Genomic DNA, 23466 nt, shown 5'->3' on the forward strand with positions numbered 1-23466 from the left:
ACTTGCTTCTGTCAGCAAGAACCAGGGACTTCCCCATCCCACTTTTTATTCCCTCTTGTTCCTTGTAGGTCCATCCAAGCATCAGAAGGCGTGGCCCGGGTCAAGGCCAGGATAGGTGACAAGGCAACCCAACAGGTCTGCGAGGGATGATTTGCCTAGTTCGCGCCACAAAGACACACCACTCTGATCGTTCTTTTGAAAGGAAAAGAAACCACAGCTTGTCTTCAGTTCTTTTAGGGGAAAAGGAGGGAGACCTGGACACAGAGGCGGGGTCAGTGGGTTCTTCCAGTTAGCAAAGTTCAGGAGGGCACCAGCTCGCTGCCTGTACAGGCATCCTGGGAACCAGCCAAGATCACCTCTTATCAGATTACCTATAGTTTGCTGATTTCAAACAAGGAACCTTGAAATCCTGAAATGCATCGGGCGTGGTAGCGTAGACCTGTAAATCCCAGGTCTCTTGAAGCTGAGGCAGGAGTTCTGCTGAGAATTTGCAGTATGCCTAGGCAATATCCTGAGTTCCAGGATAGACCCGGCTACTGAGTGAGACCTTAGGTCAAAGAAACTAACCAAATCAACTCCACCCACATGGAGGTGGGGGAGGAAGAAGCCCAACCCTCTCATCTTAAATTTACATTATGTCCTACTCAGCTCTGACACTAGAAAACAAACCGCCCTTTCTCCTCCAGCTTCCCAAAGGTGCCAGGTGGCGATCTGCAAAAGCATTGTCTGGCCCTTAGGGCCTGACAGTTAATGATTTGTCGCACGAGCAGGGCGGAGGAGTATCGGGACGCGGGCGAGCGTACTAGAGAGCGCAGCAGGAGAGCAAGGCAGGGCGCGAGCCGAGTCCGCGCCGTACTCACAGGCACCGCCTCCTGTCTTCCGGGCCCGAGCACTTCTCGGGGTTCCGGGCACGCGAGGCTCGAAGAGACCCCATGGAGGCTGAGTCGCCGGCGAGTGCGGGGGCCAGCGAGCCCCGGGCGCTGGGTACGGTGGACAGTATCGGCAGCCAGCTGAGCAGGATCCGACGCAAACTCTTCACCTGGTGAGTGCAGCGCGCTGGGCGGGCCTGGGTGGCGGGGACACAGGCAGAACCGGCTGGCGACCCGCGCGCACGTGTCTGGAGCTGGGAATGGAGGTGGCGGTGCCTCGACTTCGGCTCCTTGAGCTCCCAAACCACCCAGGAGGTCGCGTTTCATCTGGGTGCTCCCCCCACGCTCCTTCGAAACGGTGGCGACGCTGGCTTTTCGGAGGATACGCGGGGAATTCATCCGATTGGCATTTTGAGATAGGTTCCCCTATTTCCCTGTGACAGGGTGGGAGCCACCGTAGATGCTGTGGAGGAGCGCTGCCCAACCTGGCGCTTGGCAGGTGGAAGTGTTGCCCTTCCTGGCTCGGTGCCCGCATTCCTTCAGATCGGGATCCGTGCCCACCTAGCCTGGTGATCACCTCCAACTGGAGTTCACTCAAGTGAGAAAGCTGGGTTAAGTTTTGTGCTGTTGCAAACCGGAGACAACGTCTGCCCTGTTTTGGGGCCTGAGCGAGGCGACATGGCCACCTCCGGAGCTGCGGTCCAGGGAAGCAGGTGGCTGATGTCACTGTGCTCTGGTGAGCCTTTAGGTAGAGATGTTCTCAAAGAGTTGGCAGCGACTCTGGGGAAAGCTTTCTGTGGTCACTGGACGACTTGCGTTCTGAAGACACTAGAGGCTAACATCCAAATAATGAAATCCATTTACTGAACATTTACTCCGTGCCAGGCACTGCGCTTAGCCATTTATGTAGACAATAGCACCGCATCTCCTTTGCTTTAGGATATGGCGCTATTGTTAGACCCACTTTCCAGGTGAGGAAACACAAGGCTAAGCAGTTTACTTGGGGATAATGAGAATGGCAGGATTACAGGCATGTGCCACTACCCACCTGGGCAACGAATTTCAATTGAAAGATTTTGAAAGCTATGTCCTTGAAAAGGCATCTCACCTTCAGAGCTGATCAATAAATGTGTATACATGCATTTTTTTGTCATAAATAAGCATAGTTTTAAATAGATGCTCTGGTTCAAAGGGGCAAATGGCCTCAAATTGCTCATTCTCCAACAGCTGTGTAATGTCATTGATTAGCAGGGAGATGTTACAGTGGCATAACCAAGTACGAAAACTTTGAATTCAAATCTTAGTGAGGTGTGTTGCACAATTCACAAAACTCTGTGTTCACTATTTGTACCGTGAGGATAGTTGCAGTACCACAGCACAATGAGTGAGTTTGTGCTCTATGTGGGTCAGATCTATGGGTTCAGTTCTCAACAACAGCAAACACACACACACAAACACACACACACACACACACACAGGAGAAGGCAAGATGACTCAGTGGTCAAAGGCCCCTGCCACCAAACCTGGTTACCTGAGTTCAATACCCAGAAATTACATGTATGATGGAAGTTTTGAGAACCAACTTCCCAAATTGTCCTCTGATCTACACTCGTGGGCTGTGGCATGCCTGTCCATATACATACACACACACAGACACACAAAATAAATAAATAAGTGCAAAAAATATCAAAAACCTTCTATACCACCCCCCCCCCCACTCCCCCAACCTGCTTACCCCTGTAGGGCTTTGGGAGGATTCATTGGTTGACTGCACAGCCTGGCCCATTTCAGAGTACTGCAGAGATTAGTTACCACCATTAGCTCTCGCCATCCCCTGGTAATGGGAACATGTGGTAACTGGGGAGATGCCAGTGACCCCAGGCTGGGGTAGATAATCTAGCAGATAGCTCAGCAAGAGGTACTGAGAACTAGCAAAGATGATTTTCTCTTCAAAGTGTAGTGCTTTCAGATAATGTGTTTTATAACACATTTCAGGTTTCTTCTCCCTCTAGAGAGGTTCATTTTGCACCTCCCTGAGGGACTTTTACTTTCTTCTTTGTATGATGGTGGTTTGTGGGTATCTTCCACACCCCCGGAAGGCCCTGCTTAGCATCACCTAACATCACTTGCACATTCCGCACAACCCTTAGCATGGGGAATGGATGAATGAACGAGTAGCTGTGAGATGATACATTCTTTTCTTAATGCTTTTCTTTGCTCATAAACCATTTATTTTCCTGATCCAAAATTGCATGTCGGGAAAGCAAATTAAGCTCAACAATATTTCTGGACTCTAGAGCCCATAAATAGTATTTGCTCTTATCCGCTCTTTAGTTTTCCCATACCCTTTCTTTCATACAGTATCTCTCTGTTGTCCTCGAGCTGGTTGGGAACTCTGATGTTAAAACAATCCTCTTGCCTTAGCTTCCTGAGTACTTGGAACTGCCTGTGCGTGTATCTGTTTCCTGAGACAAAGTTCATGAGGGGTTCTTTTGATTTTTTGCCACACTCTGATTTCTTCCCTGTGTTGGTCTTTATTCCGAGGGCCACAGATCTGCAACTTTCTTTCTTGTTATTGCTTTTCAGTGTCTTAAGTAGACCACAGCAGACTTTTAAGTTGCTATGTTATCTGAAACTGGCCTTGAACTCCTAACCTTCCTGGTCAGGGAACCATGGGGAATGGAGAGAAGATAGGATACAGAGAAATAGTTTATAGCTTCATAGAACCCGCCCCCCCCCCCCATTTGCTGCTTTTGCTAAAAGAAACAAGAATACATTGTTTGATAAGTGGGTTCTAAATACAGGGAAAAGTTAGGGGCCTAGAGCAGCTCATTTCCTTTATGTGAAGTGTCTATTCTAGATTACCCCAACTCCTGACATACCTGCCTCCCTTAGGGTACAGACATATTGTGAAATGTGAATACCAGATCACTAGGCTGGTATGGTTGTGTATGCCTATAATCTCAGCACTCCGAAGGTGGGACAGAAAGCCCAGAGACGATCTGGGGGCTCAAGGCCAGCTAGTGATACCTTGTTTCAAAAGCAGAAGAGGATATAAACATTGTTTTTTTCTTTCCAGCTTTACAGGTCTTGAGTTAATGGAATGAGGTATGGTTTTTCTTCTGTCTTAGAGACTGAAGGTTTATAAGCATTTCATGTCTGTACATTTTGGATGAGCTTAACACTTAAACACCCAGACTAGCGAATGAAAGAGAAGAGGAGGAGGAGGAAGAGGAGGAAGGGGAGAAGTATCAGACTGTTCAGTTACTCAATCCACAAGTTCAGTGAGCACTTACTGTCTGAAGCACTCAGGGTGATGGGCCTCAAATGTCCCCAAAGAGACTCTGCTCTTGAGCCGGACTTTTGTTGTATATTGTTCTCAAGTCAAGTGATATATTGTATTTAAAGCCAGGGATTTCCAGCAGTGCCTGAGAATACACACTTATTATTTGTATACTATCAGTATATTATTATTTGTATTCTGGAACAGAGGCCTTAATTTATTCATGTTTCAAAAAGCATATTCCTTAAGATGGTCAACTTTCTTTTTTTGTTTTGTTTTGTTTTTGTTTTTGTTTTCCGAGACAGGGTTTCTCTGTAGCCCTGGCTATCCTGGAACTCACTCTGTAGACCAGGCTGGCCTCGAACTCGATGGTCAACTTTCTATCTCTAGCAGAAAACTTTACTATTTCGTGAGCTTATCTTTTCCCTTAAAAAATAGATGGTAAGCTATTGAGGGCATAGCTTTTCATTGTATTTTTGTAACAGTGCTGGTCAGGTTTTTGGTTTTTGTTTTTTCATTCAACACACCTTAAATATCTGTTGTGGGTCTAGACTGATCTTTCTGAGTGGGGAGGCAGGTATGATTCAGTTTCTGTTTTCAAGGGAGCTCATAATCAAAATATGGTAAGAAATCATGATAAGTACCACTCGTGATAAGTACAAAGTTCTGCAATGGTGTTGGGCTACAGTAGTGAACAGAGCTGCCTTCCAAAGTTCACTGTTGGTATAAAGGAGGGCAGAGGTCAGGCCTGCCAGTGTGAGGGACAGCTGAGAAACTTGAAGTTTTGTTCCTACAAGTGTGAAAAAGCCAGGCTTGGAAGGGCTAGCGAGTGTTTTACTTAAAGGGAGGCAAGGAACTTAGCTTGAAGAGGGCTAAGTTGGGTTGGAGGAGGGGTGAGCAGTAGTAAGTAGCCCATCAATGAACAGGAGCACTTCTTATCACTGTTCATCAGTCTAGGGGAGCACTCCTTGTCACTGTCCATCAGTCTGTGGGAGCACTCCTTGTCACTGTCCATCAGTCTAGGGGAGCACTCCTTGTCACTGTCCATCAGTCTAGGGGAGCACTCCTTGTCACTGTCCATCAGTCTAGGGGAGCACTCATTGACGCTGTCCATCAGTCTGTGGGAGCACTCCTTGTCAATATCCATCAGTCTGTGGGAGCACTCCTTGTCAATATCCATCAGTTTATAGGAACAAACTGATGTTCTTACAGACTGGTGGACGTTTTGTCTAGATGTATGCCTATGTGGCACATGCATTCTTGGTGCCTTAGGAGGTCAGATGAGGGCATTGGGTCCCCATGGACTGGATTACAGTCAGCTGTGAGCTACCACGTGGGTGCCAAGGACTGAACCTGTGTCTTCTGGAAGAGCAGCCAGTGCTTTTAATTGCTGATCCATCTCTCTAGCCTGATGAAGGGTGCTGTTATGTGGCATTATTTACGGGAATTATAGGAAATGAGACATTTATATGCCTTGTGCTGTGGGGGCCTGGTAATCCTTTATCCTACCTGTCTCTGTAAATTCTTCCAGCTCCATTTCTACCGTGCAATTAATTACTATCTGCTTCTTCTAGCCTTAGGAGTCGGGAGTAATGTCACGTCCACTTTTATATACTTTATTGTAGCACATTTTGAATTGAATAATTTCTCATGGGGGCAGCTGGGCATCCTGGCTTCTGCCAACACAACTCCCTTACCCCTCAACATACACCCAATATGACAGTCAAAAATATCTCCAGACACTGTCAGATATTTGCTTTTAACTGCCTCCAATATTTGTGCTCCATGGTGCCCAATTACTTCCCATTGTCACCCACAGAGCACAGCTCTGTACTGAGTGTTATCTTTTGGTCTTCTTGAGTACTGAAGAAGAACTGATGGCCAGGTGACATTAGACAGGGGCCGCAAGGAAGCCTAGAACCCTGGGCCGTAGCCCACAGTTGAGTGCTTGGATGGGTGTTGCTCCTATTTGACCTGATTCGTCACTTTCTCCAGCACTGCAGGGATTTGTCAAAGGACAGTGACTCTGTGTGGTACAGGGGAGAGGAGAGAGTGGACTTTAAAAGCTCTCTTCCAACAGGCTCTCCATGATCCTCTGGCCACCTACCCAGGATCTCTCCCCAGAATAGTTCTAGACAACCTCTCGGCTTATCCTACTTCTCTTTGCTCCTTTTTTCCCCCCAGGCTAACTTGAAAGCAGAGAAGATGGCTTTCAGAACTTATTCCTCATCTTGACAAGCCTTCTAGAATATTCCTTCAGGTCATCTTCCCTTCAGCCCTTACAGCCACTATTTAATTGCCTTTGTCAGCTCTCATCCAGATTCTTGTAGCTTCCATCCATGGTCTCATTCACCCTCTCCGCCTGTCACCTCACTACACAGGAATCAGAGAGACGACAAGTCAAACAAAAGGGTAGCGATAGCCATCGTCCAACGAGAATTCCCTGCTTACATTTCATCAGCCCCGAGACACGCCTACACAGCTTGGTTTCTCATTTGATGGAACAGATGAGTAACTTGCTTGGATGACATAGCTGGCCAGTGGCAGGGAGAAGTAGTTACAGTTGATTCTAAACTGAAACCCGCTTTACTAGTTCTGAAGCCTCGCTCGCCATATCATACTTGAAGGCCAGGCTTTAGGATACTGCCCTTCCCCTGTACCGATGATCTGTACAAACTAAGAGATACCCTGGGAGTCCCTCGAGGTTGCTCAGATATTACCCTAGGATGCAAGTGAAGAATGGGACCTGGTAAGTTTCTTAACTGGTCTCTGGCATCCGCAGATACATTGCTATTGCCATTTATATAGTTGGGATTTTAGGCAAGATGTCTGACTTACTAACAACAGTACTCTAGGCTTGGAAAGAACAGGAATTCCTTTCTCTCTTTCTCCCTCCCTCCCTCCCTTCCTTCCTTCCTTCCTTCCTTCCTTCCTTCCTTCCTTCCTTCCTTCTTCCTTTCTTTTTTGTTTTTAATTATTTATTTACATAGGCACATATACAAGCCAGAAGAGGGCATCGGATCCCATTACAGATGGTTGTGAGCCACCATGTGGGTGCTGGGAATTGAACTCAGGACCTCTGGAGGAGCAGCCAGTGCTCTTAACCACTGAATCAACTTGCCAGCCAGGAGTTCATTTCTTTTTCTTTTTTTTTTTTTTTTTAAGATTTATTTATTGGTAAGTACACTGTAGCTGTCTTCAGACACTCCAGAAGAGGGAGTCAGATCTCATTACGGATGGTTGTGAGCCACCATGTGGTTGCTGGGATTTGAACTCTGGACCTTCGGAAGAGCAGTCGGGTGCTCTTACCCACTGAGCCATCTCACCAGCCCAGGAGTTCATTTCTTACAGCTCTGAAAAGTTGCATGTCTGAGACTGAGGCTCTTGCAGATTTGGTGTATAGTGTAGGCATATTTACTGCCTCATGGATGGCCATCTTCTCATGAAGCTTTTACTGGGGCCTCTCTTTTGTGCATCAGTCCCAGTCATAAAGATGAACTCTGTCCTACTTATTTTACCTATTGTGATAAACACCATGATGAAAAGCAACTTGGGGAGGAAAAGGATCATTTTATTTTATAAGTCACAGTCCATTAGAGAAGGAAGCCAGGGCATGACCCCAAGGTAGGAACTGAAGCAGAGGCCACTGAGGAACACTGCTTACTGGTTTGCTCCCTGTGGCTCATTCAGCCCACGCTCTTATGTAACTCAGGACCACCTGCCCAGGGTTGGTACCATGGGTAGTGGTTTGGCTTTCTCATATCAATCGTTAATTGAGAAAATGTCCCACACATGTGCTATTGGCCAGTCTGATGGAGGCAGTTCTTCAACTGAGGTTCCCTGTTTTCATCTTCTCCGGTGACTCAAGTTTATGTCAAATTGACAAAAACTAACCAGCACACACCCTCATGACCTAAGCAACTCCCAAAGCTATGCCTCCAAGTGCCACCATCTTGAGGATGAAGTTTTAACACAAGAATTTGGGGAGGGTAACAGCATTTCATCTCTAACTGTGTTTGAAGAAAGCTGCAGCTAACACAGGTCTGAGAGCCACTGGTCCTTTCGCTCATGTCTTCAGTCCTCTGTTTCTCCCTTCTTCCTCTTTACCTGCATATAACAGTTAATTCTGGTGTCCTAAAATTATGTTAAAATGTAATTTTGAATTTTCCCTTTAGAGCTAGTGTACTGTTCACAGACATTATTATTATTACACAGTACAGCCTTCACCTTCATTCACTTGCAGAATGTGTTCATAATTCCAAACAAAAACTATACCCTGCCTTTTTAGCCCTGGCAGCCACCTGTCCTTTCTTTTTCCTTTATACTCTTCCCTCTTTCCTTTAAAATTCTATCTATCTATCTATCATCTATCTATCTATCATCTATCTATCTATTATCTATCTACTTATCATCTATCTGTGTGTGTGTGTGTGTGTGTGTGTATGGGTATGCTTATGCTGAAGGTGTATAGAGGTCAAGGACAATTCAGGAATCATTCTCTTCTTCTACTGTGTGGATTCTGAGTATTGAACTCAGGTCGTAAGGTTTAGCAGTCAGTACCTTTACCTGTCGAGCCATATTATCAACCCCAGTCTACTTTGTCTATGAGTCTGACTTCTCTAGATGCTTCCTAGTGATGGACTGGACTCACATGGTATTTGTCTCTTTTCGAGTGCTTAGGCTTCTCCATGCAAAGTGCAAGATGCCCACTTCCCATTCCTGGACCATCGACTAGAATGATGGTCACTTTAGAGGCAGAGGTACCCCTTCTTCTTCTTTCTCCTCCTCCTCCTCCTTCTCCTCCTCCTCCTCCTCCTCTCCTCCTCACTCCTCCTCCTCCTCCTCCTCTTCTTCTTCTTCTTCTCCTTCTCCTCCTCCACCTCCTCCTCCTCCTCCTCCTCCTCCTCCTCCTCTTCTTCTTCTTCTTCTTCTTCTTCTCCTCCTCCACCTCCTCCTCCTCCTCCTCCTCCTCCTCCTCCTCCTCCTCCTCCTCCTCCTCCTTCTTCTCCTTCTTCTTCTTCTTTTTTGGTTTTTCGAGACAGGGTTTCTCTGTATAGCCCTGGCTGTCCTGGGACTCACTTTGTAGACCAGACTGGCCTTGAACTCAGAAATCCACCTGCCTCTGCCTCCTGAGTGCTGGGATTAAAGGTGTGCACCACCACGCCCGGCTACTATCTGTCTTCTTATGGAGGAGGCTTAAAGAGTTTTGTAGACAGTACTAACATGGTAATTGTGACTTCCTCCAACCTGTCCTCACCCACATCTTCGTTGGGTGCCCCTCTTCTGTACCTGTAAGGTACATGTCCCACCCTCACTGAGCTTATGGTTGAAAGTTTGAAGATAGTTACCCCTAGCCCAGGAGAGCACTTCAGGGCAGAGGCTGTAGTTCATCTTGGAAGCCCCTGTAGTACTTTGCCCTTGGCACAAATCCAAAATGGTAGCAGTTCTTCCCATTATGGGGACAGTAAAAGCCCATTTTTAAAAGTAGAATATCTTTGCTTGTTGTCTTTGGCAGTTTCATATGTGTGAATAATGCATCTTGATTATCTGCACCACCAACTCTGCTCTCCCCTTGAAACTCCCTGCCCCTCCCTTCCTCCTTCATGTCCTGTCAGTTTTTGTTATTAATAACCTTCTGGGTCCAAGTCGTGCTGCCTGTTGGAATGCTGACTGGTCGTGTTGACTTGATCTCATGCAGGTAACTATAGATGTGTTGAGTGCGTGGGTGCAGCGGCTATATCATGTTCTGAAGGCAGCATTTCACACACTGTACCCCAACCTTCAGTTCCTGCATCTTTCCATCCCTTTCCCAAGATGCTCCCTGAGCCCGAAGGAAGGGGCTGATATGGTTGTCCCTATTAGGGCTGAGTACTCAGTGGACCCTTGTTCCCAGCTCTTTGACTAGTTATGAGTCTTTGAATTAACTGCTGACCACTCCAGAGAGAGGCTTCTCTAGCTGAGGTTGAGGGTAGCACACACATAGCAATAGGCACAAGGATACATATTTAGAAGGCAGTTTGACAATTGTGTTGTTTAGTAAAATGACAGGAGTAGGTTCCTCTTGGGACCTGTGACCTCCCCAGCCATGGACTCTTGTCTAGGCTTATAGTACCAGACACAAATTCCTTCCTGTGGAGCTGGCCTCAAATTCAATCTAAATCTTCCCCCATACTGTTCATGTCAGTGTTCTATCACTGCACACATCTTGCCTTGCAGGTTGGTATTGTGGTGTGGAGGGTTGACTGAATGGGTACCGCTGGTGTCTCTTCTCCCTCCCCATCACAGATGGCTTAGCACCCACCACCTGGCACAATGAAAAGTAGTCATCAGAGAAAGTTTTCAGGTCAGTTCCAGCTTGATCTCTCTGCCTTGCAACCAAAGGGAACTGTATCTTCTGCAGTAGGGTCTTAACATCATCTTGTTCTGCTGGGTAAGCAAGGTCAATGGCGGTGCATGTGTTGTTTAGGGGGCTGTGGGGTTTCCTGACCAGTAACACATAGGAAGGTATCCCATACCCGGTCCTGGTATTTTCATTTGGTAGCCTGTCTTCTGGGGGAATCTTTGCCTACCCATGTCTGGTTCTCCCCCTTTTATCAGATGTGGTAAGATGTGAGATATCTGGGACTGAAGTAAAGGCTCTTACTGAAGGGCAGCACTCGGAATGTTTGGAAGGAGGCCACATGGGCAGAGGATAGGAGCAGTCATTCCTGGAAACCGTTTTGATACATGCTCTGATAAACTCATTAAAAAGTTAGACACTAGGGCTGTGCTCAGTGCATAAAGCACTGGCCTAGCACACCAAACGACCTGGGTTCAATTCTCCAGCACTTCCTAAACTAGGATGGTAGCACACAGCTTTCATGTAAAGAGCAGGATCAGGAATTCAAGGTCATCCCAGCCTCTGCCAGGAGTTCAAGGTCAGCCTCTGCCAGCTCCTGGCCCACCAGAGCGTCATGAAACCATGTCTCAAAACAGCCACAACTGAACAGATCTTTTCAACAAACAAACAAACAAACAAACAAAAAACAAGCAAACAAACACCATCCTTTATCCCCACCTCTCATGACAAAAGCTAGGAAGATTTCCTTCTGTTATTTACTGAGATCATTAGAGAACTTATTTCAAGCAAGTGGATTTTCCAGAAAGCTTCAAGCTTGTTCTTCTAAACACCAACTTTACTTAAAAAGTCTAATCGAGTGGCACTTCTTGTGTCTCTCACTTCTGTTAATTTTTCTATGCATAATATCTGGCAGCTGTTCTTCAATATTGAGTTGGCTGGTACTGGACAACTCGCCAGGGTAAAACCAATCCATGTAATTACTTAGCCGGGCCATTTGCTGTTAATCTTAGAGATTTTGGCAAAAACAAAGACAAAAATCCAAAAACCCAAACCAAAGTTTTATTTAAAATTCTTAGCTGGCCACCACGGTACACTTTTGTAGTTTCACCACTGAGAGACTGAGGCAGGAGGATCGCTATGAGTTCAAGGCCAACTTGGGCTACATAGTGTGTTTCAGGACAGCTGGGGATACACAGTAAGATCCTGTTTCATACAAAACAACACAAAAAGAAAATAAATCAAAACCTTCTTTCAAAAAAGTTCACTTAGCCGGGCGGTGGTGGCGCACGCCTTTAATCCCAGCACTTGGGAGGCAGAGGCAGGTGGATTTCTGAGTTCGAGGCCAGCCTGGTCTACAGAGTGAGTTCCAGGACAGCCAGGGCTACACAGAGAAACCCTGTCTTGAAAAAAACCAAAAAAAAAAAAAAAGTTCACTTAGTTGTTTAGTGTGTGTGTGTGTATGTGTGTGTGTGTATGTGTGTGTGTATATATATATATATATATATATATATACACATATATATATTATGCATACATAATCTGTGCATGTGTGCATGTGTGTTCTGATGTATGTGCCTTTATACCCAAAGAGGTCAGAAGAGAGTCTTGGGTGTTTTCCTCTACCACACTCTACCCAGTCCTTTGAGGCAGAATCTCTCTCCCTGGGCCCAGGGTTCAAGTTTTTTTTGGATGGGTTGGAACCCAGCAAGCCCTGATAATCTCTGCCTCCATGCCCTTTGAAGCTGGGGTTTCAGGAACCCCAGCTTGTTCCATGGGTTCTAGAATCTGAACTCTGGTCCAGACAGTTGTGCAGCAAGTTCTCTTAGCCACAGAGTCATGCTAGAGCCCCAAGAGATACAGTTAAATTCTTCACTGCACATTTAAGACTCAAGAACCCTCTCATTTCCATACACAAAGTGCGCTTGGTGTGGTGCTGCCTTGGTCCCTGTGGGGTTTACTACTCTACAGAGTAAGAATGTGCTCTGAGGCATTTAAGTGAATTAATGGTCTTATTTCTTCTAACTCTCACTCCCACGTTGTCACATGTGACTTTTTCTGTCTTATCAAGCATATCTCTGGAAACTTGTGTTCTTTTAAAATTATAGTTTTAAACTATTAAACCCTCCAGGGACTGAACAACTTTGTACCTTAGAACTACTAGAAATAGGCCATACATGAATATTTCAATAGTTTTGATTTTTGTTTGTTTTTTGATACAAAGTTTCTCTGTGCAGCCTGGGCTGTATTGAAATTTGCTCTGTAGACCAGACTGGCCTTGAACTCACAGAAATCCACCTGCCTCTGCCTCTCCAATGCTGGGATTAAAGGTGTCAGCCACCACTGCCCTGCTGGTTTTGATTTTTATTATAACAGATTATCTGTTGTAGTCCTGGCTGACCTTGAACTTCTGATCTGCCTGCCTCAGCGGCAAGCACCGCCTTGTTCATAAAGCTCTTGATGTTTATTTTGAATGGTTATAGGAATCTATGGCAATTGGACAATTGGACAAAGTTGATGTTATGCTGATAATGTGAACCAGCTTCCATGAAACACTACAGTGGGGCCTAAAACTCATTTTCAGTTATTTCTTTAAAGCTAGAATGTTTCAGGGAGAATTTGACTCAGTTTCCTTAGTCCCTATCCTTCTGGAGAACTTGAGGTTGGGTTCATTCGTGGGGTTAAGGGTGTGTGACATTGTGCCCTGCAGCTCCTGGTTTACATGTAGGCTAGCAAGTAACAGATAAAAGCAAGCAGAGCCAAGCTCTCTTGAGCATAGCTGTGTGCTCGGACTGCCCACAGTATTCCAGTTCCACGTAATCCTTCTGCTAACTTTCTCCCGTGTGACGTGGGATGGCCTGGACTCATATTGAACCACTTGTCTTACTTAACTTCGTGAATCCTTAAAGAATTCCCTCGTTTGCTTTAGTTTTAGTTTTTAGAGGCAGGGTCTCTTGTACCCATTTTAACCCCTCACCCTCCTGTTTCCACCTCCATGTCCTGGAGATTAAACGTAGGGACTCTTGCATACTAGGCAAGCAGTCTACTCCTGATCTATATTCGGCTTCTGCTAAATTGCTGCGTTAACTTCCCCCATTTGAGCATGGGGAAACCGAGGCAAAGGGGACGTGAGTAATTCTGTCTAATAGGAATAGTTACACTGAAACCTGGAACTAACCATGTTTTCCCCATTCAGGCAATTTGACCCAACCTTCTGTGCTCTTAGCCTTTTATGCTTCGAGTATCTTAGGAGATTCGAAGTAAAAGCAAGCAAGCAAGCAAGCAAGCAAGCAAGCCGTCCACCCACCCCAAACAGACAGATGCCTCTGGCACTCGCCCAATGAGGCTTTGGTATCTCCAGGCTCGCCTGAGAGCACAGCAACCTCCAGATAAGAATCTTCTCCCCCCTCGAAACAGTTTAACTTTATTTTGAACTCCAGTTGCTCAAAGCAGTTTAATCTTTTTTGATTTAACTTCTCATTGATTCTTTGTGAATTTCACATCATGCACCCCAGTCTTCATTCACCCCCCCACCCCTCCGTACCCGCCTCCACCCTTGCAGCCTCCCCACAATCTTGTGGAAGTTGTAGTGTGTCACAATGTGTCCTACAGTATACCCTTTAAAAAAAGTATTTATTATGTATACAGCATGTATTGCCTGCAGGCCAGAAGAGGGCGCCAGATCTCATTATAGATGGTTGTGAGCCACCATGTGGGTGCTGGGAATTGAACTCAGAACCCCTGGAAGAGCAGTCAGTGCTTTTAACCTCTGAGCCATCTCTTCAGCCCCAGTATACCATTTTATCCACACTTAATTACTTGCAAATGTTCATTTCACTGTGTCATTGGTCTGTCTCAAGGCCTGTGGCTTCTGCTACACTATCAATACTGGATCCTCACCAGGACTCTTTTGGATATCATGTTGTTGCCAGTGTCATGGAGATCTGGCAGCTTTGGATCTGAAGGACCAGCCCCTTCGTACACTACAGCAGTTCACAAATGGGATAGATGTTGGGGGAGGCTAACTCAAAGCCCTGGATTTAGGCTTGGGTGGTAGCTAATATAGCCCTGGTTGTTCTGGAACTCACTCTATAGACTAGGCTGGCCTTGAACTTAGAAATCCACCTGCCACTGCCTCTGCCTCCCAAGTGTTGGGATTAAAGGTGTGCGCCACCACTGCCAGGCCATATTAATTTTTTAATGTAATACATTCCCCATGAATCCACTACTAGCTCCAAACTAGAATCTATGCACACCTAGAAGTCATTACCTTCCATCTGTTTATCTGTTTGACTACAGATAACTACAGGTGGTCACCACCTAGGTCTTCCTTTCGCCACTTTTTTGCTTTCATATATAATATGTGTGTATATTATATATGTGTGTATATATGATATATCATATATATTATGTATGTGTGTCTGTGTTTTAAATAGTTTTGTATCTGTATGACTTTCTCTTCCCTTCACCTCCCCCCCCCCCTAATCTCTCTTTGTGAAAGGAGTTTTGCTATGTAACCTTGGCTGGCCTATAGCTCACTATGTAAACCCAGCTAGCATTTAATTTTTATTTATTTCTGCATGTTGTTTGTATCTATGCAGATGCATGTGTGTTGTGTGTCTACACACACACACACACACACACACACACACACACACACCCAAAGAAGGTGTAGATGCCTTAGAGCTGGAGTTACATCACTTGCAGGATGCCCAGATTGTTATGTTCTGTGTACTGGAGTCCCAAATCCGGTGATCACAGTTGTACAGTAAATGCTCTTAATGACTGAGCCATCTTTTTAGCCCTGACATAGTGCATTCTATGTGTTGTAGAGATTTCAGTGACTGAAAAGCTTGTGTGTATGTGTGTGTGTGTGTATGTGCATGTATATATGTCTGTGTGTTAGTATGTGTGTGTGTATGTGTGTGTGAGTGTGTGTGGTGTGTGTTAGTATGTGTGTGTATATATGTATGTGTGAGTGTGTGTGGTGTGTGTTAGTATGTGTGTGTGTATGTATGTATGTGTGAGTGTGTGGTGTGTGTGGTGTGTTAGTATGTGTGTGTATATGTGTGTGTGTGGTGTGTTATGTGTGTTGTGTGTGTGTGTTGTATGTTGTGTGTGTGTATGCACACTCACATATCAGCTTTACATTGATGCTGTTTTCCTTCCTGTCTGTTAGTAAAAGTTCTCTTGAAAGGTTTGAGAGCACAGGGATGAGGGAGCTGGTGGGATCAGTGCCAGGTGACCTTGACTTAAGGGAGGAGTGTGACAGTTTTTCTAGTAGGAGGCTAGTGGGTGTGGAAAGGTTGGACAAGACCCAGTGACTCACAGGAAATCGCCCCAGCGCCTCCCAGTTCCCTCACTGGGCCCTGTCCCACGATCTCTGAGATCTGGTTCTCACCTCTGCTGTCCTCAAACGCCTGGCTGGCATTTGATGAACATGGTAGATGGATTCTTGGGGACTGCCGGCTCGCCACTGGCATGGGAAAAATAGTGTATTGCTTTGCAGAGTCAAAGAGGGCCGCACTGCCAAACCACAGCCAGGCCATAGAGACGGCTGTAACTGGGAACCCAAACCACACTGGAGCTCCGGCTTGTGGCCCCGCCTTCACTGTGGGCTTCTTGCTTCTGACTTCAGGCCAGACGATTGTCTTTATTGGAAGAACGCATTCTACAGTGTAAACCACACCAACCAATCAGAGGGGAAGGACTTTTGTTTTGATAATCTATAAGTAGGTAAAATTAGGTATTGAAAAAAATAGTCTTTCAAACCCTTTTAATTAAGCCTTGCCTGGCAGGCAGTGTTAAGAGCTACACTTTTTATGGGCTGTGGCTTCCTGGCTGCCTGTTGAGAACAGAGTTAGTCTGCCCTCAGTTCTTCTGCCAGATGCTGGGCAGAGGCGGCCGCCTTGTGGATTGTCTCTGCGCAGGAAACTCTTAGAGGTCAGGCTTGAAAGAGCAGTGTAGATGTTACCCTAGGTTAGCCCTGTGCTTCTTCATCCTACCCCTAGGGCCACGGCATCTTTTCAGGATAGGTTTTATACCTTCTCTCATATTTTCTATAAAACCACCATGCATCAAACTATTTGTTAAACGTGTCCACGGTGGGCTGAGCACCAATGCCCATTCTTAGAGATGTGGGGTCATTCATAACAGCTGATCTTTGGGTCAGCATCACATTTTATTATAATAGGGATAGTGTGCAAAGTAGGAAAACAGAGACTTAATTTCCTGGCTTTGGCTGAAACTTAGTCTCTCATCTCTGTGTAACTGGGGCTGTAGTCCCTATCCTGCAAGAGTTCTGTTAAGACTGAAGTGACACAGGAGGGTTGAATGTGATACCTGGCCCACAGGCTTTTCTCATTATGCTACCTCACACCTATTTGGACACGAAGGTCACGTTTTATTCTGTTTTGAGCCATTAGGGTCAGAGGTAGGGCTTTTTCAGTACAGCTTCACATCTCTGCATCTTTGTTTGTTTGTTTGTTTGTTTTTGAGACAGGGTTTCTCTGTAGATAGCCCTGGCTGTCCTGAAACTCACTTTGTAGACCAGGCTGGCCTCAAACTCAGAAATCCGCCTGCCTCTGCCTCCCGAGTGCTGGGATTAAAGGTGTGCGCCACCACGCTCGGCTTCTGCATCTTTACCAACAAATAGGAACAGTAATATCACCTTCCTCAATGGGCTGTTGGGTTAAAACTGAGGTAGAGCTATACCATCCTTAGACGGGTGAGACCCAGTGAAACAGATGCAAGGCATACAATGTTATAATGTAGAAAAGGGGTTGCATAGATTATAACCAAAATGAAGTAGGAATTTATAGGTTGACATTTTGGTTCTGGGCCTTTTCTTTGAGTGTGTGTGTGTGTGTGTGTGTGTGTGTGTGTGAGAGAGAGAGAGAGAAGGAGAGAAGGAAAGAGAGAGAGAGAGAGAGGGCGAGCGAGCCAGGGATCAAGCCATGGTTGTCAGTTCTCTCCTACCATGCAGATCCCAGGGTGGATTTCAGGGCTTGGAGCAAGTGCCTTTACTCACAGTCATCTTGGCAGCCCCATCTCTCTCCTTACCTCTGTTCTCCATAATTTAATCTTCTGAGTGGGGCAGAATGGAAAAAAAACAAAGACAGACTCCAATATCATCTTTGGACTTGTCTAGTGTTCCTATTTTGATTTTTGACATATGAACTTGGTTAGACAACGTTGGGTGATGTAAGCTTTGCAAAGATAAAATCTACTCTCACTGTGTGCAGAGATCCAGCAAATAATAAGTGTGGGAGCTGGGCATAGTGGTTGGCACTTCCCCTAGTTTCTTTTACTGTACAGGGGCAGAGAAAATAATAATATGCCCTCTATATTTTTGACTGTCCGAGGCTCACACAGATCTTACTGCGAAAGAAGAAATCATCAGATTTACAAGTTTAATTTTGTTTATATAAAACTGTTTTCTCAGTCTTTAGCTTGAAGGCCTGGTTTTTATTTCCCCCCTGACAAGCGCTGAGTGTTTTAATCCAAAGTGGCTCCTGATTGACTTTGCCTGCAGCTATTTAATAGACTCTTTATTTGATGTGATTATCTTTCTCCTAAGCAAATTACTAAGAGCAATGTAAGTAGTTCTAGCAGTCTGACTTGCACTGTTTTAAATTAGCTCACACAAAGCTAGCTCTGTCTGTTTGTTAACCTGCTCCTATCCTGACAGACTACTTGCCTTGCCTTTCAAGTGCTAGCATTAAAGGCTTGTGCCACTGTGCCTAGCCTATAGCCATGTTTCATGATCATGGCTTATAAAACGATTATGTCTCTGTTATCTCATCTTCATTAAGTTTATTGGCCAAATCGACATTATTATCTTTCAGTTCTGTGGCTCAGAAGGCCAACCAACAGAAGCCTCACTGGGCCAAAATTAGTATTGGTAGAGCTGTACTCTTTCACAGAAGCTCGAGTTGGGAATCAAGTCCTTTGTTGCCAGCTTCTAGGAGCCACCTGCACCTTCTTCTTGCCTCTGGCCCCTTCTCATGTTCAAAGCCAGAGCCTCTGGTCCTCCTCACTACAGTTGAGCAAGGCTCTTCAACATTGGGCCTTCCTGGGTAATAATCCATGACAATGTCCCTAACTCAAGGTTGTTTTGTTTTGTTTTTTTGTTTTGTTTGTTTTTGAGACAGGGACTCTGTGCATAGCCTTGGCTGTCCTGCAACTCCCTCTGTAAACTAGGCTGGCAAAAACTCATAGAGATCCACCTCCTTTGCCTCCTAAGTGCTGGGATTAAAGGCATGTGTCACCACTGCCTGGTTTAGCTCAAAGTTCTTAACCTGTGTCTTGTTTACATATTTGAGGAAAGAATGTAGGTATTTGTGGAATTTTTACTTCCCTCCTAATTTAGTCATAGGACCAAGAAGGTTACAATAAGAGAAGTAGTTTTAAGGGTGGGTATACAGACCTATAATTCCAGCATTTGGACTGCTGAAACAGGGGATCAGTTGTGTAAGGTCAACCAGTGAGTTGTAGGACAGCTTGTGCAGTCTGGATCTGGTAAAAATGTAGCAATAATTTGCATCAGGGCAGTCTTCCTCAGTCCTTTTCACTTACTTAGCTCTCCACACATATTCTTTGAAATCACCAGTCAAGAGCTGCCGTTGACTGCTTTCTAGCTTTACCACAGGTTTGAGCGAGGTTGTGGGTGTTGATTCCCATGGGTGAGTTACTCCTCCACGCTTGTGCTGGAGAATGCTCCCCCTTCTAATGGGATAATGGTTCCCATGGCGTTTCTTTCCGTCCTTTGCATGCATGTGTATTTGTACGTTCATGTATGTGTACTGGTGCAAATACATACGCATGTGTGGTGTGGAGACCAAAGAACAAGTTTGAGTGTTGTTCCTCAGGAAGTTTATCCTGGTTGTGAGCCACAGTGTGGGTGCTGGGAGTCAAACCCATATCCTCTGTAAGAACAACAGGTGCTTTTTGTCTGTCCGTCCATCCACCCATCCATTCACTAGGTTTTGTTTTGTTTTGTTGAGACAGGGTTTTTCTGTGTAGCCCTGGTTGTCCTGGAACTCAGTCTGTAGACCAGGCTGGCCTCAGACTCACAGAGATTCCCCTGCCTCTGCTTCTTGAGTGCTGGGATTAAAGACTTGTGCCACTGTCGCCCAGCACAGCAAGTACTCTTAAACACCAAGCCATCTCTGGCCTCTGACCATCTTTTTTTGAAAGATTATCCCTCACTTTGACCTGGGGCTGATTGATTCAGCTAGCCCAGCCTGAGGGATCTGCTTGCCTTTGACTTCCTTGTGCTAGGGTTACAAATGTGTGTCACGATGCCTAACTTTTTACATGTCTTCTGGGGATTGGGCTCAGCTGCTCATGCTCTGACCCACCTTCTCATCTCTGACAACTCTTTCTTGACTTAAGTAACTTTTATTCTTTGAGTCTATGAGATCTTTCTCTCTCTAGCTGTCCATCTTTTTGAGCACTTCCACCACACTCTCTGTAGTTTCTTTTCTGTTCTTCACTGCTGTGTTGTGAATCCATGAGGTCAGGGGCTCTATCTCACATTTGTCTTTGTTTTAGAGTGACATATTGTTAGGATTCCTCTGGGTCCTAAAACTGTTGCTCTCTGGCACCATTAAAGAGTGTAGCACAAGTCACTATGGGGCCAAGGAGGTGGCTCAATTGTTAAATCATTGCTGTGCAAGCAGGAAGACCAGAGTTCAGATTCCTAGAAGACCTGTATTGCTGGCTGGGCATGGCAGCTAGCCTGTAAAACCATAGTAAGAGAGAAGATGGGAGGCTGCTTGGCAGATCCTGAGTGGTAGAGCTCTACTTCCTGAGCCTTTCTTCTGCTCTTGCAGTCAGAGGCCATGGTGGAAATACTAATTAGCTGAAGTACTTTTTATTTTTTAAGGATTTTGATTCTTGACTTTGTGGCAGAAAAGAATTTTAGGGTGAGTGAATAAGAAGCAGCGTTGAGTTTTTGAAATGGCAGTTTTAAAGCAAAAGTATTAAGAGAAAGACAGGTACTTGGGAAAAAAGTAAGGCACAGCAGAGAGATGGGCGTGGGGCTTCTCAAGGGGGCACCAATGAAGTGATCACGTCTCTGTATTTCATCTTCACTAATTTTCCAGAGTTTCTACAAACTCTCCTTCACCAGCTCTGTGGTCACCTCATGGTTCATCATCACTTGGGTAGAAAAGGCAGGATAATATTTTCTTGCTTCCTCTCATTTACTAGTTTTTAAGTCATGAGCCTTTCCAGGGTCAAGGAGCAACCCTTTAAAGGTTGGTGCTTGTTAGGCCCCAGATTCAGACATGTATGTGTCTCAGCTCACTGCAACATCCTTGCTGTACCTATATGTGTTTTGGCCCATTGAGGCACTCTTACTTTAACTAGAATGTTTTTGTTCTGTCAGCTGCATCTCAGACCTCTTGTGTTTTGCTGTGATAGGATGGCCCAGACTTTACTTCCCACCCCAGCTCTGAAATCAGCCATCTTCTCAACATCCTTATACCTTAGCATTTAGCTCCATTGAAACAGAGAATCTCAGGGCTCTGGCAAAGTGTTAGGTGGTTTTATATCCCATTAAAAATCTAAAGGTGCTGGGCTAGAGCCCTGCTTGTCAACACTATAGCTGAGCTCTCAATGAAGCAAAACAGCCACCTAAGCTGCTATTCATTGTGTGTGTGTTGGTTACTTCTCTGGTTGCTGTGACACAAAGCCTGGCAAGAAGCACCAGGAGGAGGTTCATTTGGCTCACGGTTTGAGGGTACCATGGCAGGAAAGGCATGCTGGCAGGAGCAGAAGGCTGCTGGTCACATGGCACCTAGAGTTAAGAAGCAGAACCTTGCACACTGGCTTCATGCTCACATTCTCCCCTTTATTCAGTCTATGGGATGGCGCTGTCTTAGTCAGGGTTTCTATTCCTGCACAAACATCATGACCAAGAAGCAAGTTGGGGAGGAAAGGATTTATTCAACTTACATTTCCACATTGTTGTTCATCACTTAAGGAAGTCAGGATTGGAACTAAGCTTGTCAGGAAGCAAGGGCTGATGCAGAGGCCATGGAGGGATGCTACTTACTGGCTTGCTTCCCCTGGCTTGCTCAGCTTGCTTTCTTATAGAACCCAAGACTCCCAGCCCAGGGATGGTCCCACCCACAAGGTGCCCTCCCCCCCTTGATCACTAATTGAGAAAATGCCTAACAGCTGGATCTCATGGAGGCACTTCCCCAACTGAAGCTCCTTTCTCTGTGATAACTCCAGCCTGTGTCAAGTTGACACATAAAACCAGCCAGTACAGACAGTCTCCGAATTCAAAGAGGATCAGCCTTCTTCCACCAAATCTTTTTGGAAAAACTCTCATGTGCATGCCCAAAGATGTGTTTTCATGCTAACTCTAAATCCATTTTCATTGGCAACACAGATCAACCATCAATCATACTGTGTAGGGAAAAATCTACTTGAGTTAATTTAGCTCGTTTACGATATAATTTAAATGTTCTGGAAATGGAGCTGGGTAGCCTATGTGTAAAGCGTGCAGCTCGCGTATTCACCCGAGGTTTGAGCTGGGGTGAATGAGTATGCCTTTATAGGTAGTAGGCAAACTAGGTTTTTGAATCTCCCCAAAGAAACTACACTCCATAGATGTCTTTTGGCTGTTAATCCTAAAAAAAATTGTCTTCAGCTGACAAGATGTGACTTAGTGCCACAGATTTATTGAGACGTGGAGGGGAGCAGAGGAGCATAGTCAAGTGATATGCTTTGTTGGTCGTTGGGACCTCTTTTTAAAAACCAAATGGAAAGGAGAGAATAACTGAGCAGTTGCCTTTCTCATTGCACCTTATTCTTCTCTAGGAGGTGCTTCCGTAAAACCCACTGATGTTTAGAGTCTGCCCCCTTAGAATGTGACTAAGTTGGCCTAAACAGAGTTTTGGGCTATACTCTTATTTTTTAGCCTCTGATGGTTCTGAAATATACACGTAAGTAAAGGACATCTGGCCCAACTTGAAAGCTATTCTAAAAGAACAGCTAGATCCCGGGGTGATGGTCATCTTGGGCACATGCCAGGAATGGGCATGATGGTGATTATGCGAAATGTTGGAGACTGAAATAATGGTCATTGTGTCCATCCCTTATGGATATTGTACAAAATTTGTGTTTGAATTAGGCACAATACCAAATGGTGGCCTTTTTTTTTGAATTTCCCTTGAAGTTTATCAGGAAGTAGCCTCTCTCCTCTCTTCCTGTGGGAACTTCCTCCAGGAAGTCCCGGTCCTTGTCCTTTGTGGTTGGTCTAGATCCTCACAGAAACACAAACTTGGAGACATTTAACAACTGCAAACGTCCTTTAGGCGCCTGCTGTGCTGCAGTCATTGCACTAATCACAAAGGCTATAGTGTCCTGCTCTTGGGGCTTGAGGTTTGGAGTGTGAGCCATAAGAAGGCTGGGGTCCGATAGATGAGGGGTTCAGTGAAGAGTCTGGCCTGGGAAATATTTATATTGTAAACAAATTCTAGATGCCCCAGGCCTGGTACAGTTGACTGAGAAATTTACTGAATGAGGCAGAAAGAATGATAAAAGCTGGGGAAAGGGGCAGAGTATTGTGGAATGCTGTCTTCCAGGCATAATATGGCTCTTACACTCATAGCAGCCATGATTAACCTGAGTTATGAATTCACAAGACCTGAACGTGATGGGCCCTATTAACACATTATGAAATTGGGAAGAGACTCCCCTACCCTTCCTTTGGGAGCTGTAGACAGTTAATGGTTGCTAGGGAAGGGAGAAATATTTTTATTGGTGGTACAGCCACTGGCAAGTTGCCCATATGCCTATAATTAATCCTAATTAAGTTATTTCACATACACACACACACACACACCACTCACACATACACACTCACACACATGAGTGTGAAGGAAGGTGACAGATTAGGAGCAAGGTGTTAAGGGGGTTATGTATGATTAATATATGGTAATAAAAACTTTAAAAGAATT

General features: G+C 45.3%; 1 protein-coding gene across 2 annotated transcripts in view; it reads left to right on the forward strand.

The window, feature by feature from the left end:
- Window positions 1-580: 580 nt before the first annotated feature.
- The window catches only part of Slc35f2 (solute carrier family 35, member F2), a 46729-nt gene continuing 23843 nt past the window's right edge, over window positions 581-23466 (forward strand). The window contains exon 1 of one of the 2 annotated variants that reach the window (XM_006511461.4): window positions 581-1042. In XM_006511461.4, the coding sequence (XP_006511524.1) occupies window positions 933-1042 (110 nt within the window). In that variant the 5' untranslated portion in view covers window positions 581-932. The remainder of the gene's footprint in view (window positions 1043-23466) is intronic. The other variant, NM_028060.3, reaches the window with a different exon arrangement.

This window comes from Mus musculus, chromosome 9 (assembly GCF_000001635.26).
Source record: "Mus musculus strain C57BL/6J chromosome 9, GRCm38.p6 C57BL/6J".
Classification (NCBI taxonomy): domain Eukaryota; kingdom Metazoa; phylum Chordata; class Mammalia; order Rodentia; family Muridae; genus Mus; species Mus musculus.